General features: G+C 46.3%; 5 protein-coding genes across 6 annotated transcripts in view; 3 read left to right on the plus strand and 2 right to left on the minus strand.

Annotated features, from left to right (window-relative positions):
- Window positions 1–5,450, plus strand: part of LOC101774611 (formin-like protein 6) — an 18,867-nt gene extending 13,417 nt beyond the window's left edge. For both annotated transcript variants that reach the window (XM_004987034.2, XM_022823372.1), the window contains exons 4-7: window positions 3,129–3,212; window positions 3,976–4,101; window positions 4,851–4,924; window positions 5,204–5,450. In XM_004987034.2, the coding sequence (XP_004987091.1) occupies window positions 3,129–3,212; window positions 3,976–4,101; window positions 4,851–4,924; window positions 5,204–5,267 (348 nt within the window). In that variant the 3' untranslated portion in view covers window positions 5,268–5,450. The remainder of the gene's footprint in view (window positions 1–3,128; window positions 3,213–3,975; window positions 4,102–4,850; window positions 4,925–5,203) is intronic.
- Window positions 5,451–6,142: 692 nt separating this feature from the next.
- LOC101775003 (peroxidase 15) lies at window positions 6,143–7,426 on the minus strand. The gene is made up of 3 exons (XM_004987035.1): window positions 7,193–7,426; window positions 6,873–7,061; window positions 6,143–6,589 (listed from the first exon to the last, which is right to left on the minus strand). Exons 1-3 carry the CDS (start codon window positions 7,424–7,426, stop codon window positions 6,143–6,145), a joined length of 870 nt encoding a protein of 289 aa, XP_004987092.1.
- A 3,629-nt stretch (window positions 7,427–11,055) lies between these two features.
- Window positions 11,056–12,603, minus strand: LOC101764064 (peroxidase 15). The gene is made up of 4 exons (XM_022823373.1): window positions 12,343–12,603; window positions 11,958–11,972; window positions 11,676–11,838; window positions 11,056–11,552 (listed from the first exon to the last, which is right to left on the minus strand). The coding sequence occupies exons 1-4, from the start codon at window positions 12,484–12,486 to the stop codon at window positions 11,122–11,124; spliced, it is 753 nt and encodes a 250-aa protein (XP_022679108.1). The 5' UTR covers window positions 12,487–12,603; the 3' UTR covers window positions 11,056–11,121.
- A 975-nt stretch (window positions 12,604–13,578) lies between these two features.
- Window positions 13,579–15,761, plus strand: LOC101764465 (ubiquitin-60S ribosomal protein L40-2). The gene is made up of 4 exons (XM_004985032.4): window positions 13,579–13,766; window positions 13,861–14,050; window positions 15,337–15,403; window positions 15,542–15,761. Exons 1-4 carry the CDS (start codon window positions 13,664–13,666, stop codon window positions 15,569–15,571), a joined length of 390 nt encoding a protein of 129 aa, XP_004985089.1. The 5' UTR covers window positions 13,579–13,663; the 3' UTR covers window positions 15,572–15,761.
- A 656-nt stretch (window positions 15,762–16,417) lies between these two features.
- On the plus strand, window positions 16,418–18,872 carry LOC101764873 (probable protein kinase At2g41970). Its single transcript, XM_004985033.2, has 7 exons — window positions 16,418–16,597; window positions 17,112–17,362; window positions 17,440–17,566; window positions 17,688–17,961; window positions 18,159–18,291; window positions 18,389–18,475; window positions 18,562–18,872. Exons 1-7 carry the CDS (start codon window positions 16,507–16,509, stop codon window positions 18,694–18,696), a joined length of 1,098 nt encoding a protein of 365 aa, XP_004985090.1. The 5' UTR covers window positions 16,418–16,506; the 3' UTR covers window positions 18,697–18,872.
- Window positions 18,873–20,027: the final 1,155 nt, after the last annotated feature.

A 20,027-nucleotide genomic window follows, 5' to 3' on the forward strand; every position in this document is an offset into this window, starting at 1 on the left:
CTTGCTGATTTTCCATAAGGAACATAATCACCATCCATAGCAGGAACATCAACACCATGTTTATCACAAAACGAGGTGACCCTCTCAAGAAAATTATCCCAGCCATTTGACCTCAATTCTTGCATTCTTTTCTTTGGCACATTAACAAGTGATACTGCATTAAGAATGTCTTGCTCCCTTCTTTGCAAACACTCAGATAACTTATTTGTGTATCCAAGAATAATATACATTAAGTGTGCAAAGAAAACAAACTCAAAGGTCTCAAATGCTCCCGTCACAAAATGTATTTTGGTCCAATCATCCTTATATGTCGAATCATCCCCAAGATCAACCAGTACATCGTGGATTGATTCATACATAGTAATGATGCTGCATATGGTTTTGTAATGAGATCCCCATCGAGTATCTCCAGGTCTAGGCAAACCCATCTCTTGATGTAATCCAGTTCCAGATTCAATTTCACCACAGTCAAGTGCTTTCTTGACATTCTCAAGCCTTGCATTTCTAAGCATGTCATGGCGCTTACAAGAAACTCCAACAATATTCAACAAGATAGATACTTGATCAAAAAAGAAGCTACAATCAGTATTTCCTTTAGCAACAGCAACAAGAACCAATTGGAGTTGATGAGCAAAACAATGAATATAATAAGCAGAAGGTGATTCTTGCATGATCAATGTTTTCAACCCTTTAATATCTCCTTTCATGTTGCTAGCCCCATCATATCCTTGACCACGGATTTGAGTCAAACTCAAGCCATGACTTAAAAGTAAAGCTTCAATTGCATTCTTCAGTGATAAAGAGGTAGTATCATCTACATGAACAACTCCAATAAAATGCTCACATGGCCTTCCCAATTTATCAACATAACGCAAGCAAAGAGCTAGTTGTTCTTTATGTGATATATCACTAGACTCATCAGCTAAAATTGCATAAGGCTCATCACCAAGTTCTTCAATTATTTTCTTTCTAGTTTCTAGGGCACAACAGTGAATAATTTGCTTTTGTATGTCTGGGCTAGTTAAGGTACAGTTACCTGGAGCATTCTCCAAAACATACTTATTCACTTCTTCACTATTTCCGGCAAGAAATTTCAAAAGTTCAATGAAGTTCCCTCTGTTGCTAGATTCTTTACTTTCATCATGTCCACGAAACGCCAACCCTTGATGCAAAAGAAACTTGATACACCTAAGTGAATAAGTCAACCTTTTCTTATAAAGTCGAAGATCCTCATCACTCCACTTCTGAATATTATAATCAATTGCTACCTTGGGATTTGTAAAGCCAATATATCTCTCTTGAGCTGCGATATGTGACTTGGAACCCAAATGTTTGAGAAGTGCCTTCTCTCCTATATTCCAATTATTCCAGCCATCAACAGTAAATGCCTCTGACCCTCTGCCCTTCTTGAACAAGTAGCATATAAAGCAAAATACAACATCCTTTTTAATACTATATTCAATCCATTCATGATTGTACATCCAACAATAATTGAATTGACGATTTATTCCTGAAATCTTTGTTTTCGAAAAATCATGTGCAAAAGGCTTGAATGGACCTTTAGTAATATATGCTCTTCGAATTGCATCTTGATCATTAGTAGGATAACTAAGAATGGGACGTCTTTCACCTGGATCTTGTGGAAGGCGATTGATGTCATAAACTGGTGGCACAGAAGACGGCTGCGGTGGGGGCGGTGGTGGTGGCGCTAGGATATGAGTTTCAATTTCCTCAACTACTCTCTCACGAGTTTGCTCTTCCACCACAGGTACAACCGGATCAGAAGAACGATTAGAAGTAGCAGCAGCTGCTGCTGCCTTCCTCTTTGCTTCATGCTTCTGAAAAAGAGATGCAATGTTCCCGTCTCTCTTCATAACTGTTTAAATATTACAAAGAACACAACACCAAACAATTAAATAAATTGTGCTTGTACACGATTGAACTGACACAAGTGATTATGGATCACTCACATGATACGAGTCCAGAACAAAAGATCAATCTAGATCGACTTTTCTGTAGGGTAAAATCCTCCACCTTGTTGCGTGCTAGATGAATCTATAATTTAGGGCTAAGCAATTAGTAATTAAATCATACACGAATAAAGATGTTTTTATAAAAGCCAAAGAACGTAGAACAAATAATTCACCAGATGCCAGTGTTTCTCGAGATCTTGAACGATTATTGGCCTGCGCCCTGCTGCTGGATGCCTGGACTGGCCGCTGGCTCGCTGCTGCCTGCTTCCGGCTGGCAATCGACTAAGTAGTATTGCCGTCGTGTGATGGCGTCTCCGTCTCGTCTCTCCGTCTCAGCAGTCGGCGGTCTGCAGATTCCGGGTAGGGCACGCTGTACGCCGCGCCGCAAGCCGCACGAAGAGACAAAGCCGAACTGCCGTGTGCTGGAGACCTGGAGTCCGTTGCGTGAGGAGGTCGCAATCCGTGTGGGCCGCGTGGGCCTGACGGTGGAATCGCAAGTCTGCACGAGTCGGCCTCCTCTGCTGTCCTGCAACCTGCTCTCTCGCTTCCATTTTCTTTTTTCTTTATATAAAATATGTATGTATAGTAATTACCTTGGTGGAAAAACAAGGTATGCTGCAGCATATGCAGCATACCCTGTAGCTCCGCCCCTGACTTAGCCAGTAGTGGTACCACCAGTAAATGGCTTAGAAGATTGAATGATTTCACTTTTCGTATGGTTTGAATTTGTTCAATAAATATTGCACTCATCAATATATCCTGGGTTCTATGATGACACGCTGGTATAAGTTTTGTAGTTATACTGATTAGGGGTTTTCCATTTCATAAGGTACTATAATCCCAACAGAGTTTAATATTTTGATACAGAGATGGAGAAGCTATGACACTGTTTCTTTTAGGGAGTAAAGATACAACGATGTTATTAGCTCATGTCAATTTCATTTTTCTATTGAAACCAAACAACCTGTTTCTGTTCCATCTTCCTGCTCTCCCAAATAGTTACGATCATACTGATACTTAAATGATGAGACCCAGATTGATAGCTTCTACTGCTGAACACAAGTTTTTCGATGCTTTATTTGTTATCTTGTTAAACAAGGTGGGTTGCACACATATGAACTGACATTTTTTGGCTCTTTATTGGCTTCTCTAAAGGTTAACTTGCTGGACAGTGAGTCAGGATCCTTGTACGCTCTTTGTAGATCCTGGGTGCGCAATGGTGTTCCACATGAAAGTCAGGTTAGCCCACTTTTCTTCTTTCAGATGAACCCAGTGGTTGGTTGCTTATTAAATTGCTCTGAGATAGGGTGTGGTTCTTTTAATACGTAATTTCTCTAAATCAGCTCAATCTAACTTGTCTGAACTGTTGTTATATGGAGTTGGATAACTATGTTACTTTGGTTGAAATTATGAGTGTTTTCAGATAAATATTTATATGATTTATGAGAAATAAAAAAGGCTCCTGGGTAGAACATTTGATCAGTATGGGTCAGAATAAATTGAAGTCTGTTATATTATTTTCAAAGTTAAACGTTGATCTTTTTCCTTGACAAATTTTACTTGCATGTATTCGTCAGATAATGTGATTTGGTTGCAAGCAAATGTTTAAGACAGTACTAGGCGCTAATCGGGGACTGTCTAGCCATGAAGGCAAAACACAATTGTACTCTGCGATAACCAGTGGGAGTTATATTTGTCTTTACCTGTAAATGCAGTTTCCACTTTCCAGTATACAATTGGATTTTTTTTAACGGGACAATTGCCCTGTTTCTTTTGGAGGACTTTAATTTAAGAAACTTCCAGTCTACACCTGAATACTGTCTTTTGTGTGGATCGATTGTATTACCCTTTTCTTATTTTTGTATTATAATTTGTTTCATACTCCAGACACCTCCCTGCACTTCTTTTTCTCAATGTTCGAATGCATCTGCAGCCCATATGCTAGATTTTTTTTATATGTGTGCCATATTATCCACATGCTCTGACTCATTGTTCTTTTCAGCCAAGCTTTGGAAATGGTGAACCAATTCTTCCAAGACCTTTGCCTGCTTCAGTTGTAGATTCTAGGATATCAGATAAGGAAAATAATGATGCTGCAGATGTAGGTTCAGATGAAGAGCCACAGAAGGTACCTTTGTCCTTTCGTAAAATCTACTTTGCTGCTTAGCTATTTTGTTTTAACTAAGGTAATTTCTTGCTGGTAAAGCGCACTATGACGCATACAACTTGGATATATTCTAGCAACTTCAGATTCTACTTGTCTGTATTTCAAATTTGTCTGGCCTTTTTATAATTAGCATTCTGATATTGACTTGCAAATTTCATTTTTTTGCTGGCTCCTGCCCTTTAGACCTTTTAAATTTTACACGGTTCTTCCCCCTCCTACCCTTCCATTTTTCCGTTTACAGAAGCACTTCCCAAGTTCTATACCCAATATAGGCCACTCTTGTTTGCACATACTTTTGCTTAGGAATTATTTTTCTTTTTTGAAATCAGTACTTTTTATTTATTGCTGGGAAGAGTTAAATCACATACAATTTAAAATCATGTGGCATCTGGCTATAGGATACCAGAGGCAACATGTTGACAAGATTGGTCTCATGTGTATGTGTTCTACCACTTTACCAAAATAATTTTGTAGCCAAATCTCTTTCATTCTTTGATTGTTTAGGGTTTAGTATTTCTTCTTCTGTAATGAAATTCTTGTTCAAGTAGAGTTACTTTACTGTGATTATGTGCCATCTACCATTTTGTGGTCTATTGAATACTTTTCCAATTTTCGTATTTTTCTATCACAATTCACAAGTAGCACAAATGTTTTCATATCATTCTAATTTCATACCCAGATACCCATTAATTTGATTTTTCATCTTGCAGAATGCTGATGGTGAATATAACACAAGTGACTTATTGAAGCAGCATGTAAAACGTGCAAAAAGGATACGTGCTGGGTATGTTTTTTTTTTCCCTATTTGGTTGCCTCTATCTTTATACTAGTGTCAATTGATTATCATAATAATGTTATGCAGAAACATGTCAATGCCTCTGAAGAGCTGTTATAATTTAGATCAGTAAATGCTTTTCTATATTCAACCTCGATAGCTTCTTGTCTTGGTAGAAATGCAGATTTTGTAAACAAAAAAGCATATCAAGAAACATGAACACAAGGTAGTGATTCTGATTGTACAGTCAGCTGTTTCACTCCTTAATGGCAAATGCTTCTTCGACAGGTTGCAGAAGGAAAGGCTTCGCCGGATTGAAAGATACAAGCAGCGCCTTGCACTTCTTTTGTAGAAATGACGTTTGACCGCATCTATTTAACAGAATAAGCTGAAAGCATAGGCACATAGCTGTTTGTTGTGAGCTGATACTTCCTTAAGCATTGACCAGCATTGTATGTTTAGGAGATTTCGTTTTGTATCTTTTTATTACCAAATTATCTAATTAATGAACTGAAATCTCTAATGCTTCTCATCATATTAAACTGATTCCAAACCGCAAAATGAATTGAGAAGTAGAGATAGACCAAGCCGCCGGGCCGCTCTTACAAGTGAACATTTCTGGGACTTCTAGGACACGTCTTATACCTTGCTAATAAGCTTTGGCGAGGCTCTACTTACATGGCAAGAGTGACTAAGTGATCCTACCATTCTAGGTGGCATATATGCCATTAATCAGGGGGGAAACAAGTTCGTTGACATGTACTCCCTCCGTTTCAAGTCGTAGATCATTTTAGATTTTTTTTAGTTTATAGATATTAGTATGTATCTAGATATAATGTAGATCTAGTTGCATAATAATATCTATGAACCTAGAATAGTCAAAACAATCAAAACAACCTACAATTTGGAACGGAAGGAGTACTTTATGATTTCCCCCGCTATGACTTATGATGATGCACTATACCTACAAATTAATTCTTTTCTTTGTTTGAGATGTAAAGAATTAAATAGTTGTTTATTTTTATATACTCGACTCCAGTCACCAATAGTCTATTAGTAATAGACATACACATGTTGAGTAACGGCCTGTTCGGTAGTGCTGGTTGCACAGCTGCAGCGCTGAACAGGCCGTAAATATTCGAGAACAAAACGACGGAATCAACATGCTCTCTTTTCACGGCAACGATCAACTCATACTCACTACTCAGAACAAGCATCAGCTTCAGTTCAGTTCACCACCCTGCAGTTCCTCCTGACCTCCCCCATGCTCCTTGTCAGCGGCGCAATGTTCCCCATCCTGACCATGGCCGTCGCGAAGCTTTGAAAAAAGTCGGCCTGGCTGCTGGCGAACTGCCCGACGATGGGCCCCGTGGATTCCGCGCCCTCCTCCAGCGCGGAGAACATCGCATGGTCGGACCTGAGCAGGCCGCGTTTGCCCAGGAGGTTGACGTAGTAGCGGTTGTCGAACGTGTCCGGGGTGTCCGGATCGAGTTCAATCAGGCACGTGCTGTCGCTCGTCGCCGATGGGCAGTGCTCCCGGAGCTCGGCGAGGTGCGCCTGGTCCAGCGTCGGGTCCGGCTGCCCCGTTGCCTTCAAGTTGTAGAGCCTATCCTGGATGGATTGGTAGTGGGCACGGCCGATCGTATACGTATGTGCTCCCCCAAGATTGCGCATCTACACCGTTTATTATAACTTATGATATAATTTCCCACCTTTAAACCCTCACACCAAACAAGGGATATCTAATCTCACTCAAATTCCCACTCTTAATTCCCTCAAAAAACAAATAAGGGAATGTGACTAAAACTCATATTCCCGAGTGAATTCCCTTCTCCAACTCCCACCACTAATTCCCATACCCCTTCTCATTAGTTGCCAAACACACCCTTGGTAGTTTGAACTTTGAAACAGCAAATTAACTTGTGCACCGTCTACGTCGTCGTGTCAGGGCACTGACCAGCTCGACGGAGGCCTTGGCGGCGAGGGCGAGGATGTCAGCGCAGGAGACGACGCCGGGGCAAGCGTCCTCCGGGGCGGCCTTGATGTTGTCGACCACGGGATACAGCCGCTCCGTGCCCTTGTTCGGGTTGGCTTCCTTCTCGCTGAGCTTCGCGGTCCCGTCGAGCAGCAGCGACCCTTCACAGCCCTGCAGCACATGATCAATGTTCAGGACTCAGATTGGAACAGATCCGACAGCGGCACGCAGCTAGAGGCAGGTGCCACGGTGGCACGGTGCCAATGCATGCAAAGGGACATGAAGCGCAAGCGTGCACGTACATTGACGAAGCAGTCGTGGAAGTGGAGGCGTAGGAGGCCGGCGAGGACGCCCGGGACGGCGGCGAGCTCCTGCTGGATGATGAGCCGCACCGTGTCGTGGACCTGCGGGCACGAGCCGTCGTAGTACCCCGTGCTCAGCTGCTGCGCCCGCACGCCGCCGCCGAGCGCCGCCGCGAGGGTGAGCACCTCGCACAGGGTTACGGCGGCTACCGGAGGCATCGGAGGACGCGCCATCGCCGGAAGACACGCTTGGAAACCTGCCTCTTGGAGTCTTGGGTTCGGTCGCCCAGTATGCTCACTTGCTTTTGCTGCGCACTTGTGTGTTGCGGAGTAGGCATTGCCGATGGCTCTACTTATAGCCAGTTCTGGCGAGAGGTTCTGGTGGCATGTTCCCCCGCCCCCCGGGCCTGGTTGTGCTTGGATTTACTCATGCAACGCGTACTGATGAGTGGTAGAATTGTAGAAAGGTATTGTGGTGACGGGTGACTCCCGTGTCGGCGTGTCCCATCCTAATCTGCTAGAACTCTAGACGGGGTCTCTCTCTGTTTGCAGAGGAGACTAGGAAATGGTCCTATGCAGACTTGCAGATAGTGTGGTTAATATGCTTTGGCGATGTTGATGCTCTAGTGTTTTGCCGCTGACTCCAAAGCACATGCGAAGGACTAGTAAGAACTTCACCGTCAGTGGATCGGAGTAGTTTGTTGTTGCACTCATATGAATTAGAGCCTGGCTCCTCCTACTAAACTTTAGCACCTGTCACATCGAATGTTTGGATACCAATTAGGAGTATTAAACATAGTCTAATTACAAAACTAATTGCACAGATGGAGTCTAATTCACGAGACGAATCTATTAAGCCTAATTAGTTTATGATTTGACAATGGGTGCTACAGTAACCATTTGCTAATGATGGATTAATTAGCCTTAATAGATTCATCTCGCAAATTAACCCAAGGGTTCTGCAATGCAATTAGTTTTGTAATTATCTCATGTTTAGTCCTTCTAATTAGCATCGAACATTCAATGCGATCCTACTAAAATTTAACATCCCGTATCCAAACACCCTCTTAGTCTCCGTTTAATTTTTAAGGATCGTAGCGGGGTTCGCGTAGTGAATTGGAGCCAATAACAACTACGGAGTATTTGCGAGAATCTTGGTCGGTCCCCACTATATTGCGACGTGCCTTTCTTTTAGCTATCGTCAAGCCCATATGCTCGTAACGTGCCGGCACATCACCACTGGTTTTGGGTGGGCCGGCAGTGATGGAGCATCATTGCCGGCTCAAACGGCTATGCACGGTAGTGCGTTTGTCAGAGCAAAGAACTGGCGGTGATGCTCCCCTTTACCGCCAGCTTGTAGTTAGAACCTGTGGTGAAGGTATCACTGTCGGTTTTTTAAACGGGCCGGTGTGAAGTGAATTATCACCGCTAGCTCGTAACAAGGGTCGTCGGTGATAGCTGGCTACAGTACAAAACCCCTTCCTCCTCCTTCCACCCGACGGCCTCCTCTCCCTCCTCCATTGTTGCGGCTATTTTTCTTCCAATTGCTCAAGAAAACTCCTATTTTTTGAAGGATACATGTTAACATCTTATTTTGAGGTTGGTAACTAGCATTTCTTTAAATTCTTAGTTTCTTTCTTTGACTAGTTTTTGAAATTTGGCATGAATTTGATGGAGAGCTCTCTTGCTTCATTTTAGAGCTCATTTGTGGTAGAATTTCAATGGAGTGAGCCAAAATTTGAAGGTTGCTCATCACCACCTTGCTTGAATGTTAGTATCTTGCTCATCACTCCATGTATTCTTAGTTCGATTGTTGCAAAAATGAGAAAAGGTGACGGAGAGGCTCTTTCTTGACTCTAGGCTAATTTTGAGCAATTTTTTGATGGAATCTCACAAAACCTCACATGATTTAAGTTTAGTGAATGTAGTCTCTTTTGAATTTGTTACCTTATATGCTTTGCCTAGTTAGATTTTTGCAAAATTATGAAAAATGTGACGGAGACGACATTTCTTGTCTCTAGGTCATTTTTGAGAAATTTCTTCATGGATGCCACAAAAGTGTGAAGTTAGCGGAAAAACTCACGGGATTCAAGGTGTGTTTGAAAATTATTTTGTAATTGGTAGTTTGTATGCTTTTTCTGATTAGATTGTTCCAAAATTGGAAAGAATGTGATGGAGAGGCTCTTTCTTATCGCTAGGCCATTTTGAGGAATTTCTTCATGGATGCCACATAACTGTGAAGTTAGCACACAAACTCAAGTGATTTTCAGGTGTGTATGAAGCTTATTTTGTACTCACTGTTGCCAAACTGATAAATATCGTTGTTCATAGATGGATCGAGGATGGATGTACGGTGCAGAGGAGAGAGAGGTTTCTTTCATCAATGGTTTTGATTCTTTTGTGAAGGCCGCCAAGGCGTACATCACAAACAATCCTCAGAATGATGAGTATGTATCCTACCCATGCGTTGATTGCAAAAATTAGAAGGAGTGGACCAATGTTGAGCAGATTCTCTATCATTTGTTGTGCAGGGGTTTCATAGGAAACTATCGGGTAAGGAATAAGCATGGTGAGGGCGGCGATAATGAATCTGAGCCAATGACCGTGTCTGAACTTGCTCGGGCTGCAACCGTGCATGGAAACAGTGGTGAAACTTCTTATGAGCTGCCAGTGCCAAAAACTTCTGATGAGCTGCTCATGCCAGAAAGCATGCGTGAGACATTAGCATCAGATGAAGGGTTAGATGCTATAGAGCAGATGCTAAGTGATGTGTAGCCTGAATGCCTTGATGTAACAAATCTTGTTGTTTGTGAACTGATTGGACCTATGGACTAGACTTGTAATACTATGTGTTTATGTGGATTTCTAATAGTTTCATTGTAAACTTGTGTATGGATTTCTGCATTCTATTGATTTTTGTGGTTATACATACATACATACATACATACATACATACATACATACATACATTGCTATGGTGAATTTATTTAAATTTACGAATTTTTTTCTCTAGAAATACTCATCACAACCGGTTCAAACCGGCGGTGAAATGCACTTATCACCGCTGGCCTGTGTTGCCAACCAGCTATGATGAATGCATCATCACCGCCGGCTGGACATACAAACCGGTGGTGATGTGTACCATCATCACCGCCGGTTTGAGATACAAATCGGCGGTGTTGGGGGAGTCATCACCACCGGTTCCTTAACCGGTGGTGATGCAGTATCCCTATCGCCACCGCTTGTCAGGCAACGGTTCCCAAACCGGCGGTGAAAGTCGGTTTGGGACCAGCCGTGATGAGGATCTGTGGAGTAGCGCTAGAGCACCTGAAGTGTTCTCGTGGGAGGGGTACAGGCCGGAAGGGGCTGGTGTACGTGTGGTGACGGTAGCGCGCGGCGAGCAAGAGCTCGTCGATGGTTGGTTGTTTACTTGCTTTTAGGGAGCACCATCTTCTATCTTTATCTGCCTCTTCATTTTTTTTTCCTGAATCTCTCTCTCACACACACTCGTGCGCACGCACACACACATCTAACTGAGTTGAGGAACGGGAGATGAAGTTTTGTGCGCAGCTTAGCTAGCTAGGGATAAGTTTGATGTTGAATTTGTTTGCATGTGAGAATGTTTCATTTGCAAAACCAATTTGGTGCTTGTTCATCAATTGGGTGTTCTACGTTCAGTTTGTGAGTAAAATACCAGTTGTGCAAGTTCGTTGACTATCAATTTCCTCCGCTACCTTACGATGAGGCATTGTCCCTACAAATTGATTCTTTTTCTTTATTTGAGATGTAAAAAATTAAATGATTGCATATACTCAACTTCAGTAATTAATAGATTTACATGTTGAACAAATATTAAGAACAAATTGATGGAATCAACACGCTTTCTTTTCACGGCAATGAACAACCCGTACTCCAGAACAACATCCACTTCAGTTCACCACCCTGCAGTCCCTCCTGACCTCCCCCATGCTCCCTGTCAGCGGCGCAATGTTCCCCATCTTGATCATGGCCGTCGCGAAGCTCTGGAAGAACTCGGCCTGGCTGTGGGCGAAGCGCCCGACGATGGGCGCGGTGGATTCCGCGCCCTCCTCCGGCGCGGAGAGCATCGCCTGGTCGGACCTGAGTAGGCCGCGGTTGCACTGGATGTTGGCGTAGTAGCTGTTGTCGAACGTGTCCGGCGTGGCCGGGTCGAGGTCGTTCAGCGCCGTGCCGTCGTCGCCCGGCGCCGCCGCCGGGCAGCGTTGCCGGAGCGCGGCGAGGTACCCATGGTCCAGCGTTGGGTCCGGCTGCTCCGTGCTGCTGAAGTTGTAGAGCCTGTCCTGGATGGACTGGCACTGCGCGCGCCCGATCGTGTGCGCTCCTGCGAGGTGCAACGAGGGCACGTCATTTTCTGAGTTCAGCACGCCACGGCTACGTGCCGCGCGCGGCGAGGTTGCTGTTACGACGGCGCATATGCTATCGTGTTCCCCTGTGCTAAAAATACCTTGGAGCGCGACGAAATCGGTGTCGTCGAGGCCGACGTCGGCGAACTTCTTCTTAAGGTCTTTCAACGATTCCTTGGGGTCCGGGAGGTTTTGGGCGCCGTCGAAGTCGGCTGCCTTGCTGTCCCTCCGGCCCAGCATCACCCTCCAGTACGGACCTCCTGCCTGCTCGTCCGATCAGAAAATTGCATGCGTTAGAAATTCCTAACAGCAGTTGCGCTCTGTAACCCCCGCCAGTAACTTTTACGCGGGCATCGTTTACGTCATGTCATCAGGGAACTGACCAGCTCAACGGAGACCTCGGCGGCGAGGGCGAGGATGTCGGCGCAGGAGACGACGCCGGGGCAAGCGTCCTCCAGGGCGGCCTTGATGTCGTTCACCACGGGAAACCCCCGCACCGAGCCGTTGTTCGGGTCGGCTGCCTTCTCGCTGCGCATCGTCAGGGTCTCGTCGAGCAGCAGCGACCCGTCACAGCCCTGCACACGACCAGTAATCGAGCACTCAGATTAGACCCGGATTGCATGACATGAAGCGGCAGCGGCAGGCGCCGGGGTTGCGCTGCGCGAAGCGTGCACGTACGCTGGCGAAGCAGTCGTGAAAGTGGAGGCGGAGGAGGCTGGCGAGGATGCGCGGGTCGCCGGTGCGCGCCTCCTGGATCACGCGCCGCACCGTGTCGTATACGTGCGGGCACGAGTCGTCGTAGTACCCCGGGCTCAGCTGCTGCGCCCGCACGCCGCCGTCGAGCGCCGCTAGGGCCAGCACCGCCGCGCACAGGGCTACGGCTGCCGCTGGCAGCATCGCCGGACGCGCCATCTTTTGCCGAAAGGCTCTTCCAAACCTCTTATCTCTTGAGATCCTGTTCTGAGCTTCTTCGTCGCGTGTACAACAGAGTTTATGGCTAGTTGTTCACCCGGTGCTCACTTGCTTTTGCTGTGAACTTGTTGAGGGTGGCATGGCCATGGCGATGGCTCTTCTACTTATAGCTAGCAGCCTAGCACTGCAAGCGAGGTCTTGACATGTTCCCGGCGCGTGCTCTTTCATGCAATGATCAAACAGTGCGCGGACTCACTCCAGCGACGCGTGCTGGCTCCTCAGAAAGGGTCTCTGTTTTTACTGTTTTGCAGAGGCGATGGGGAAATGGTCCTGCAGAGTGCGGTAAATTGTTGCGCACATGGCACAACTAATCGCGTAAGATATTGCAAAAGTGCGTATGAATATGCGCTGGCGACGTTGATGCTTCTGCTTTTGTCGCAGACTTCATGAACCTGCCAAAAGACTTTCGTTAGAACTTCACCGTCACCGGAGTAGTTTAATGTTAAACTTGTGAATTAGTCTCCGTTTAATTTTCATGATTTGGAATCAGTCTGATATTGAAAGTGGTTGCGTGTTTCAAAGTGTCGTAAAGGGATCTAACTCGAGGACATGCTCCTCGGATTAGCACGAGTATGTGTGTTTGCGTCAAAATTTTCTCCACACAGTCGTGATGGGACTTTAGCAAGTTCCGTGCACCCAGCCGTATGAAATATGATTTTACTGTACTATGTACTTTTTATTTTTTGCTGTGAGAATGAATCAAGCATCACGAAATTTCGTTTGAGAAGATCAGCAGAGGCAGCAATGCAGCATCGTGACATTGTGTGATCGTGTTCAAATCTCTCACTCAGCACTCCATGAAATTTTGAAAACTTCCAGCCCAACAATTTGTTTTGTTTGGGGGGAATGCCAGCCAGATAATCAATGGGCTGAGGACCTCCCGACCACGCGCACTGACGCACACTCACAGACGAGCAAGACGCTCAGACACTGCCCGATTTCAACGGCCCATTTCACTTTACCAGCCCGCTTCGCTTTCCTTGGGACCAAACCCTAAGAATCCGCCGCAACCAGGTATAAAAGCACCGCACGCGGCGCCGCCGCCGCTCCATTTCTCGGAGGAGAAGCCGCCGCAGCAGCAAACACAGGAGCTGAGAGAACATCCAGGGCCGGCAAGATGCAGATCTTCGTGAAGACGCTGACGGGTAAGACCATCACCCTCGAGGTCGAGAGCAGCGACACCATCGACAATGTCAAGGCCAAGATCCAGGACAAGGAAGGTACGCGCGCGCGTTCTTGCTTCTCAGCTCGTTTTTCTAGCAAGGCTAGCAAGTAAAGCCAGAGCTAAGCGGTTTTGGTTTGTTCCGTTCGTAGGAATCCCGCCGGACCAGCAGCGTCTGATCTTCGCCGGGAAGCAGCTGGAGGATGGCCGCACTCTGGCGGACTACAACATCCAAAAGGAGTCCACGCTCCACCTCGTGCTCAGGCTCCGTGGTGGAATCATTGAGCCCTCGCTGCAGGCGCTCGCTCGCAAGTATAACCAGGACAAGATGATCTGCCGCAAGTAAGCTACCGCCCCCACCCTCACCTCACCTTGTTAACATTTCTATGACCCCCCAAATAGAAACTTTGTTCTATTCAGTGCAAGATTTTTCGATTAGATGTCATCCCAAACCGTAGCCACGAGAATTACTCATAGGAAACTCTACATGATATGTGGATAGATAATCACATGGGCATATGCTTGTTGGGATTCTTGTGTGCAAAAAGTTTTGAAGTCTAATGCTAGTAGGAAATGGAAATGAACAATTTAGCAAACAAAGTGCAACTTCAGCATTAAGAAGGAACTTGATGTGTAATCTGCGATTGCACTAGCTCAGGTGCTATTTTTTTTTCGTAATACTGTGCTTTCCATTTTAACGTGCACACACCTCAATCAAATGCGTAGACCATGACACCACCAGAGTTACCTAACCTTGCACAGCCTTCTTGAGTTGAACCTTAAAGCGATTATACAAAAATTCCTAAGGTTTTGCCCCTGTGAGCTGTGGGTGCACTCTTAGTTCAAAATGTTTCTTGTTTGAGCATTTGCTGAGTATTGCCAGCCGACCTCTGGACATGGCTTCCAATGTATTTAAGCATTTATCATTTCCTTGTTCAATTTTACTCTGAATTTTACCATGACCTGATTCTTTTTGTTCATTAGTATTGAGGCAGTTCTCTGACTTGCCAGTTTAGTTTTCTGTCTTTTGTGCAAGGATGGTAAACCTGTTACACTCTTGGCCCTGTTTGCTTACATTACACAGTATAAGGGTTTTATATCATGTAATGCAATTTTGTTGTTTACTTCTTGTGTTCTGTGAGTACACTCCTATTACTGTTGACATGTGAGGTTTTTAAGGTGCGCTGCACTTTTGATGTTGGGTTTTGATATTTATGTGAGCGAGTTTTTGTTTTGGAGAAAAGCGAATGGAGTGATGAATTAATTAGATGCGAGAAGTGACCTTATGAACTGAAACTTTGAGGCATAAATTCTATCTGACTTGTCAATTTACCTGTCCTATTCCACTCAAGTGAGGGTGCTTGGTTCCTTTTTCTTTTTTGGTATGACAGCAACATATATAAAATAACTTGCCTTTTGCAGTTTAAGTTTACCCCTGTGTCACGATTTTGGTAGGAGAGATCAATAACTTGCTGGATCTATAAATTTATCTATTGTGCTTAGACCTTTTGACTTGTGAAGCACACCAGATGCTTTTTGCAACTTTCCTCACTGTGTTTAATTTCCAGTCCCAGTTACTGTTGTATCGTGTCCTGTTAGCTCATTGATGTTGTTCCATTTGTCTGCAGATGCTACGCACGCCTGCACCCCAGGGCTGTCAACTGCCGCAAGAAGAAGTGTGGTCACAGCAACCAGGTGAGCTTTATTGCAAATCGTTGTGCCTGTATCTAGGATAGCCTTGTGCTTGTTCAGCGCCCTACCATTTTGAAAGCGAAGATGTTCAAGCGAAGTCAGTCTGATCTAATGTGATTTCTGTTGCTTTTCTCCTTTCAGCTGAGGGCCAAGAAGAAGATCAAGAACTGAGGTGATGTTGCTGCTAGTCAGTTCCATGGACCATTTAAACCATCTGTTGTAGTGGTGTACCGAATGTTATGTTGCGTTGTTGTCTGGATGTTGAACTTCTGTTGCGCCAAACTTTTCCGATGTCATGATGTTTTACCTTGTTGTCGATGGTGACAGTACTATATGGCAATATAGCTACCATGCTCCTGCACTTTTTGGTGTGCTCTTTCTTTTTTTCCCCCGAACCGGTCCTGGCTGTAACGACACAGCTGCTAGCCCTGGGGCGCTCTACGATTTGCTCGCGGACAGTGGACTCAGTAGGGTCGTGCCTGGTCTGAGTTCAAATGAACCCCGGTGTTCATGCTTCCGAATTTGGGTCTAAAGCTGATCGGCGTGAACCGTGGCGTGTTTTCTTTCGTTTTCCTTGGCGCCTGCCGAGAAACGCGTCGGTCGGCTGGTGCCGGAGCGGCATGCAGCATGTTCCTCCGCCTTATTAGGCTCCCGACCCCTGCCATTTGCCTCCCCCTCCTCCCTCCCCGCGACGAGACGGCCGTCCCCTCGGTCGTCCCGTCGCCACACGTCCTTCAGCCTCATCGGCGAGGGGGAGCGGCGGCATTACCTCTGCCTTGAATCGTACGTCCGCCTCGCCTTCATCCGGTTCCTTCTTCCTTTGCTCTTCCATCGCATTGATCGTTTTCATTTGTTGCCACGCTCTTCTGTTTTCCTTCCCTTGTTCAAAGTTCATGTCTCGTGAAATGTGGCCTCAACATTCGCAAACTTTTCTACATCAATTTTTCGTTTTGCATGATGATCGAGGAAATCAGAGCAACGATCGGGTGTCAAAAGTTTCCGATTTTGCAGCAATTATTCATCAGAAAAGGCCCTCCCGGCCGATCCGATCCACCGGATCGGCCACCCATTTCGCCACGGTGGTATAACGGAAGCCGGCCAACAAGATGATTTGCTGCTGCGGTGGCGCGGAGGAGGACACGTTCGCCGCACCTGCCAGCCGTCACCCAGCAGCACCCACGTCGCGAAACAATGCAGGTGACCTGAGCTCCTCATTTCCTCATCAGGTTTCAGGGATTGTTAGCACAAACGTAACAGCAATGTACGATTCAGCCTTGCGATGGTAAAAAAAAAATGCATTCGCAACGTGTAGAAAAAAATGTTGTTCCTGCTTTTCGTGGTTATCGGCACCAGGGATTCAAACGCCAACCTTTCGACGCGTTGAATAAATTCACTGTGAAACGTTTCATACGAGCCGTTGCATTACAGACGTTAGACTGTAAGTACTTGTTTTTTTTATAACTGTGTGAAGCAATCAGGAGTTCATGACAGGTGCATGATCCAGTACATTCGTTATGTTTTTGCTGGCTTTGCCAACATCATATCCAGACATAAAATTCAGCAGCCGAGTAGCAATAGCCAATAGCTAGCATGAGCACAGGGAAATTCAGTAAACTGATCAGCAATTCCGCGTATCCTTGTTCTCCTCAACCTGAATTCCCTAAGCACTTGGTGCCTGAAAAACTCATGTGGTACCTTGTTGCAATGCCAGGCCCCGGCAAGCCAAGAGGGCCCAATGCGCCGAGGAGCGGCGGCCCACCGAAGGTCCTCCCCGTCGACGTGCCGGCCATTTCCATGGGCGAGCTGAACAACATCACGGGCAATTTCGGGCAGAAAGCCCTGATCGGGGAAGGCTCCTACGGCAAAATCTACAAGGCCGTGCTGATATCCGGGGAGCTCGTCGCCATCAAGAAGCTCGACCCCAGCGTGTCCAGCGACTCCCTCGCGGACTTCTCCGCTCAGGTCAGAGGTCACTGCAGTGGTGCATGGGCTCGATAACAGAAAAAAATCGAGTAAACCGGTTTGGTGTTGTGGTGCAGCTGTCGATGGTCTCGAGGCTGAAGAACGAGTACTTCCTCCAGCTGTTGGGCTACTACCTGGACGACAGCCACAGGATCCTCGTCTACCAGTTCGCCTCACACGGCTCCCTTCACGACGCTCTGCACGGTACCATATTCTGCGTTCATCAGCTGATGTTCTGACCATCACGGTTTTCCCAAATGTCTAAACACCAGAATCTATCTGAACACGCCAAGGTAAACCTCTAAAAAAACTGGCGTACGTGCAGGCAAGAAGGGCGTCAAGGACGCGGCGCCGGGACCGGTGCTGAGCTGGGCGGAGCGGGTGAAGATCGCGTACGGCGCGGCGAGGGGCCTCGAGTACCTGCACGAGAAAGTGCAGCCGTCCATCGTGCACCGCGACGTGCGCTCCAGCAACGTCCTCCTCTTCGACGGCTACGACTCCAAGATCGCCGACTTCAACCTCACCAGCCAGCCGCCCGACGGCGCCGCGCGCCTGCACTCCACGCGCGTCCTGGGCACCTTCGGCTACCATGCTCCCGAGTAAGTTTTTTCCCCTACTCCGTAGTAGTTTGCAATGATGTTGGAGAAACAGCAACAAATTAGCTTTTCCCCGTACAAGTTCAATAGTCAAACCTGTCAGCTACTGAAGTGGACAGTTGTGGACTTACATTACTAGATTGGTCACTGAAAAGGTTTAACAATGCTAATGAGATGTGATTTCCCATCCCTTTCCGAAGGTACGCGATGACAGGAGTCTTGACGCACAAGAGCGATGTGTATAGCTTCGGAGTGGTTCTCCTAGAGCTACTCACCGGCAGGAAGCCCGTGGACCACACCATGCCCAAGGGACAGCAAAGTCTAGTAACTTGGGTGAGTCATGCACAATCTTCTTGCAGTTAGTAGTTTGATCATGTCCAAGCAAGAACCATATGCTCACCGATATCTGGATGTCCCTGACAAAATTAAGGCGACGCCGAGGCTGAGCGAGGACAAGGTGAAGCAATGCGTGGACCCGAAGCTGGGGGACGATTATCCTCCAAAGGCAGTAGCGAAGGTAACAAGACCACGCTCTGCTGTTACGGATTGCTCCTCCAGATCACATTCTGTGAGCCAAAACTTGAGAGGATTTTTGCGTTTCAGATGGCGGCGGTGGCGGCGTTGTGCGTGCAGTACGAGTCCGATTTCCGGCCGAACATGACCATCGTGGTGAAGGCGCTGCAGCCTCTTGTCAACAAGGCAGCCGCAGCCACAGCTGGGGGCCCTAGCAGTACATGATAGATGATACACAACCATCTCTCCAGCACTACTCAAAATCTGTTCTTTGTTTAACGGTCACCTGCGTACGCGCATCTTCAGTGGTTGCAATGTAACATGTACTAACTGATCAATCTGCAAAGGATTCAAGTGTTCATCATCCTTTGGGCCAATTCAGGGAATTCGTCAATTCATAGTTTGGACTTCAGATCACCACCAGAGTTTTCCTTGTCTCCTTTCCGTTGGGCGTTGGTACGAAAGGGATTTGTTTGCCCTGGCCTACAGGCCCGCCCACGTACAGGCAGGGTACTGCTGCACTGCTTGTTCTTATCCTGACACCACACCAGAGATCGAGTTGGACAACAACCACTATTACTGCAGATCGAGTTGAGACGTCAGAAGACATCATTTTTTTTTCAAAAAAAAAGTAGCAATCAAACCGATCAAAGATTCCATCGAATCAGAAGACGTCAGCCGAAATGAGACGACGTACTCAGCACTCGGTGAAGTTGCAGTCCGTGATCGGCCTCACTCTTGGCTGGACCATCCAAGACACGATCATATGAGCCTGTCTACTCGATCAAAACGAAATTAGGCCCTGTTTAGTTACTCCCAACTCCCAACTTTGACACTATGCAAAAAGAAGATTCCCCATCACATCAAACTTGCGGTACATGCATGGAGTACTAAATGTAGATGAAATTAAAAACTAATTGCACAGTTTTGTTGTACTTTGCGAGACGAATCTTTTGAGCCTAATTAGTCAATATTTGGACAATAATTCACAAATACAAACGAAACGCTACAGTGTGCTACAGTGCTGTAACAGTAATTTGGCACCTCCCAAATTCCCCAACTAAACAAGGCCTTATAAACCTGCAGTTGCATTCAGTACAGAAGCAGTACGTCCGAGTACTGCCATTCAGTTGTGTCTCTGTCTCGCATATGGATGGATCGTTTCTGCTACATCAAGAGGATAAGGCCTACCATTACCAGTGGTAAGAAATGGCATGCAACCCTGCTGTCCGCGAGAACACTTCACTCCAAAATTGAGTTGATCGAAGTCCAGACTGACAATTACAGTTACAGAGATGAACATCCCACTCCTTAAACCTTTTTTGACGCTCCTAAAACTGTGTGTTTTCTTAGGTCTGTGCTGCTGCTGCTGCTCTATCCGTTTCAGAATCCAAGGGAGGGCGCAGTCTGCACTGCAAGCTGCCAAGCTGCCTCTCGCTCTCGCTCTCGCTCTCGCTCTGAAGTCTCGGCTCTCGGGCATCGGCGTCACACGTCCCTTTCAGAATTTCCTTTTAGCCTCCGAACAAAAAGATGGAGAGCGAGGCCGCGGCGAGGTG

The sequence above is a fragment of the Setaria italica genome, chromosome IX (genome assembly GCF_000263155.2).
Source record: "Setaria italica strain Yugu1 chromosome IX, Setaria_italica_v2.0, whole genome shotgun sequence".
Lineage (NCBI taxonomy): Eukaryota > Viridiplantae > Streptophyta > Magnoliopsida > Poales > Poaceae > Setaria > Setaria italica.

Excerpts from the sequence above, each read along its gene's own strand:
- LOC101764873 (XM_004985033.2), top strand. The coding sequence starts at position 16,507 with ATGATTTGCTGCTGCGGTGGCGCGGAGGAGGACACGTTCGCCGCACCT. Across the intron at positions 18,292-18,388 it reads AGCAAAGTCTAGTAACTTGG|GCGACGCCGAGGCTGAGCGA; the intron begins GTGAGTCATGCA and ends GACAAAATTAAG. Across the intron at positions 18,476-18,561 it reads CTCCAAAGGCAGTAGCGAAG|ATGGCGGCGGTGGCGGCGTT; the intron begins GTAACAAGACCA and ends TTTGCGTTTCAG.
- LOC101764064 (XM_022823373.1), bottom strand. The coding sequence starts at position 12,486 with ATGGCGCGTCCGGCGATGCTGCCAGCGGCAGCCGTAGCCCTGTGCGCG. Across the intron at positions 11,553-11,675 it reads CGATTTCGTCGCGCTCCAAG|GAGCGCACACGATCGGGCGC; the intron begins GTATTTTTAGCA and ends TGCACCTCGCAG.
- LOC101775003 (XM_004987035.1), bottom strand. The coding sequence starts at position 7,426 with ATGGCGCGTCCTCCGATGCCTCCGGTAGCCGCCGTAACCCTGTGCGAG. Across the intron at positions 7,062-7,192 it reads TCCACGACTGCTTCGTCAAT|GGCTGTGAAGGGTCGCTGCT; the intron begins GTACGTGCACGC and ends CATGTGCTGCAG. Across the intron at positions 6,590-6,872 it reads CCAAGGCCTCCGTCGAGCTG|ATGCGCAATCTTGGGGGAGC; the intron begins GTCAGTGCCCTG and ends TAAACGGTGTAG.
- LOC101764465 (XM_004985032.4), top strand. The coding sequence starts at position 13,664 with ATGCAGATCTTCGTGAAGACGCTGACGGGTAAGACCATCACCCTCGAG. Across the intron at positions 14,051-15,336 it reads GACAAGATGATCTGCCGCAA|ATGCTACGCACGCCTGCACC; the intron begins GTAAGCTACCGC and ends ATTTGTCTGCAG. Across the intron at positions 15,404-15,541 it reads AGTGTGGTCACAGCAACCAG|CTGAGGGCCAAGAAGAAGAT; the intron begins GTGAGCTTTATT and ends TTCTCCTTTCAG.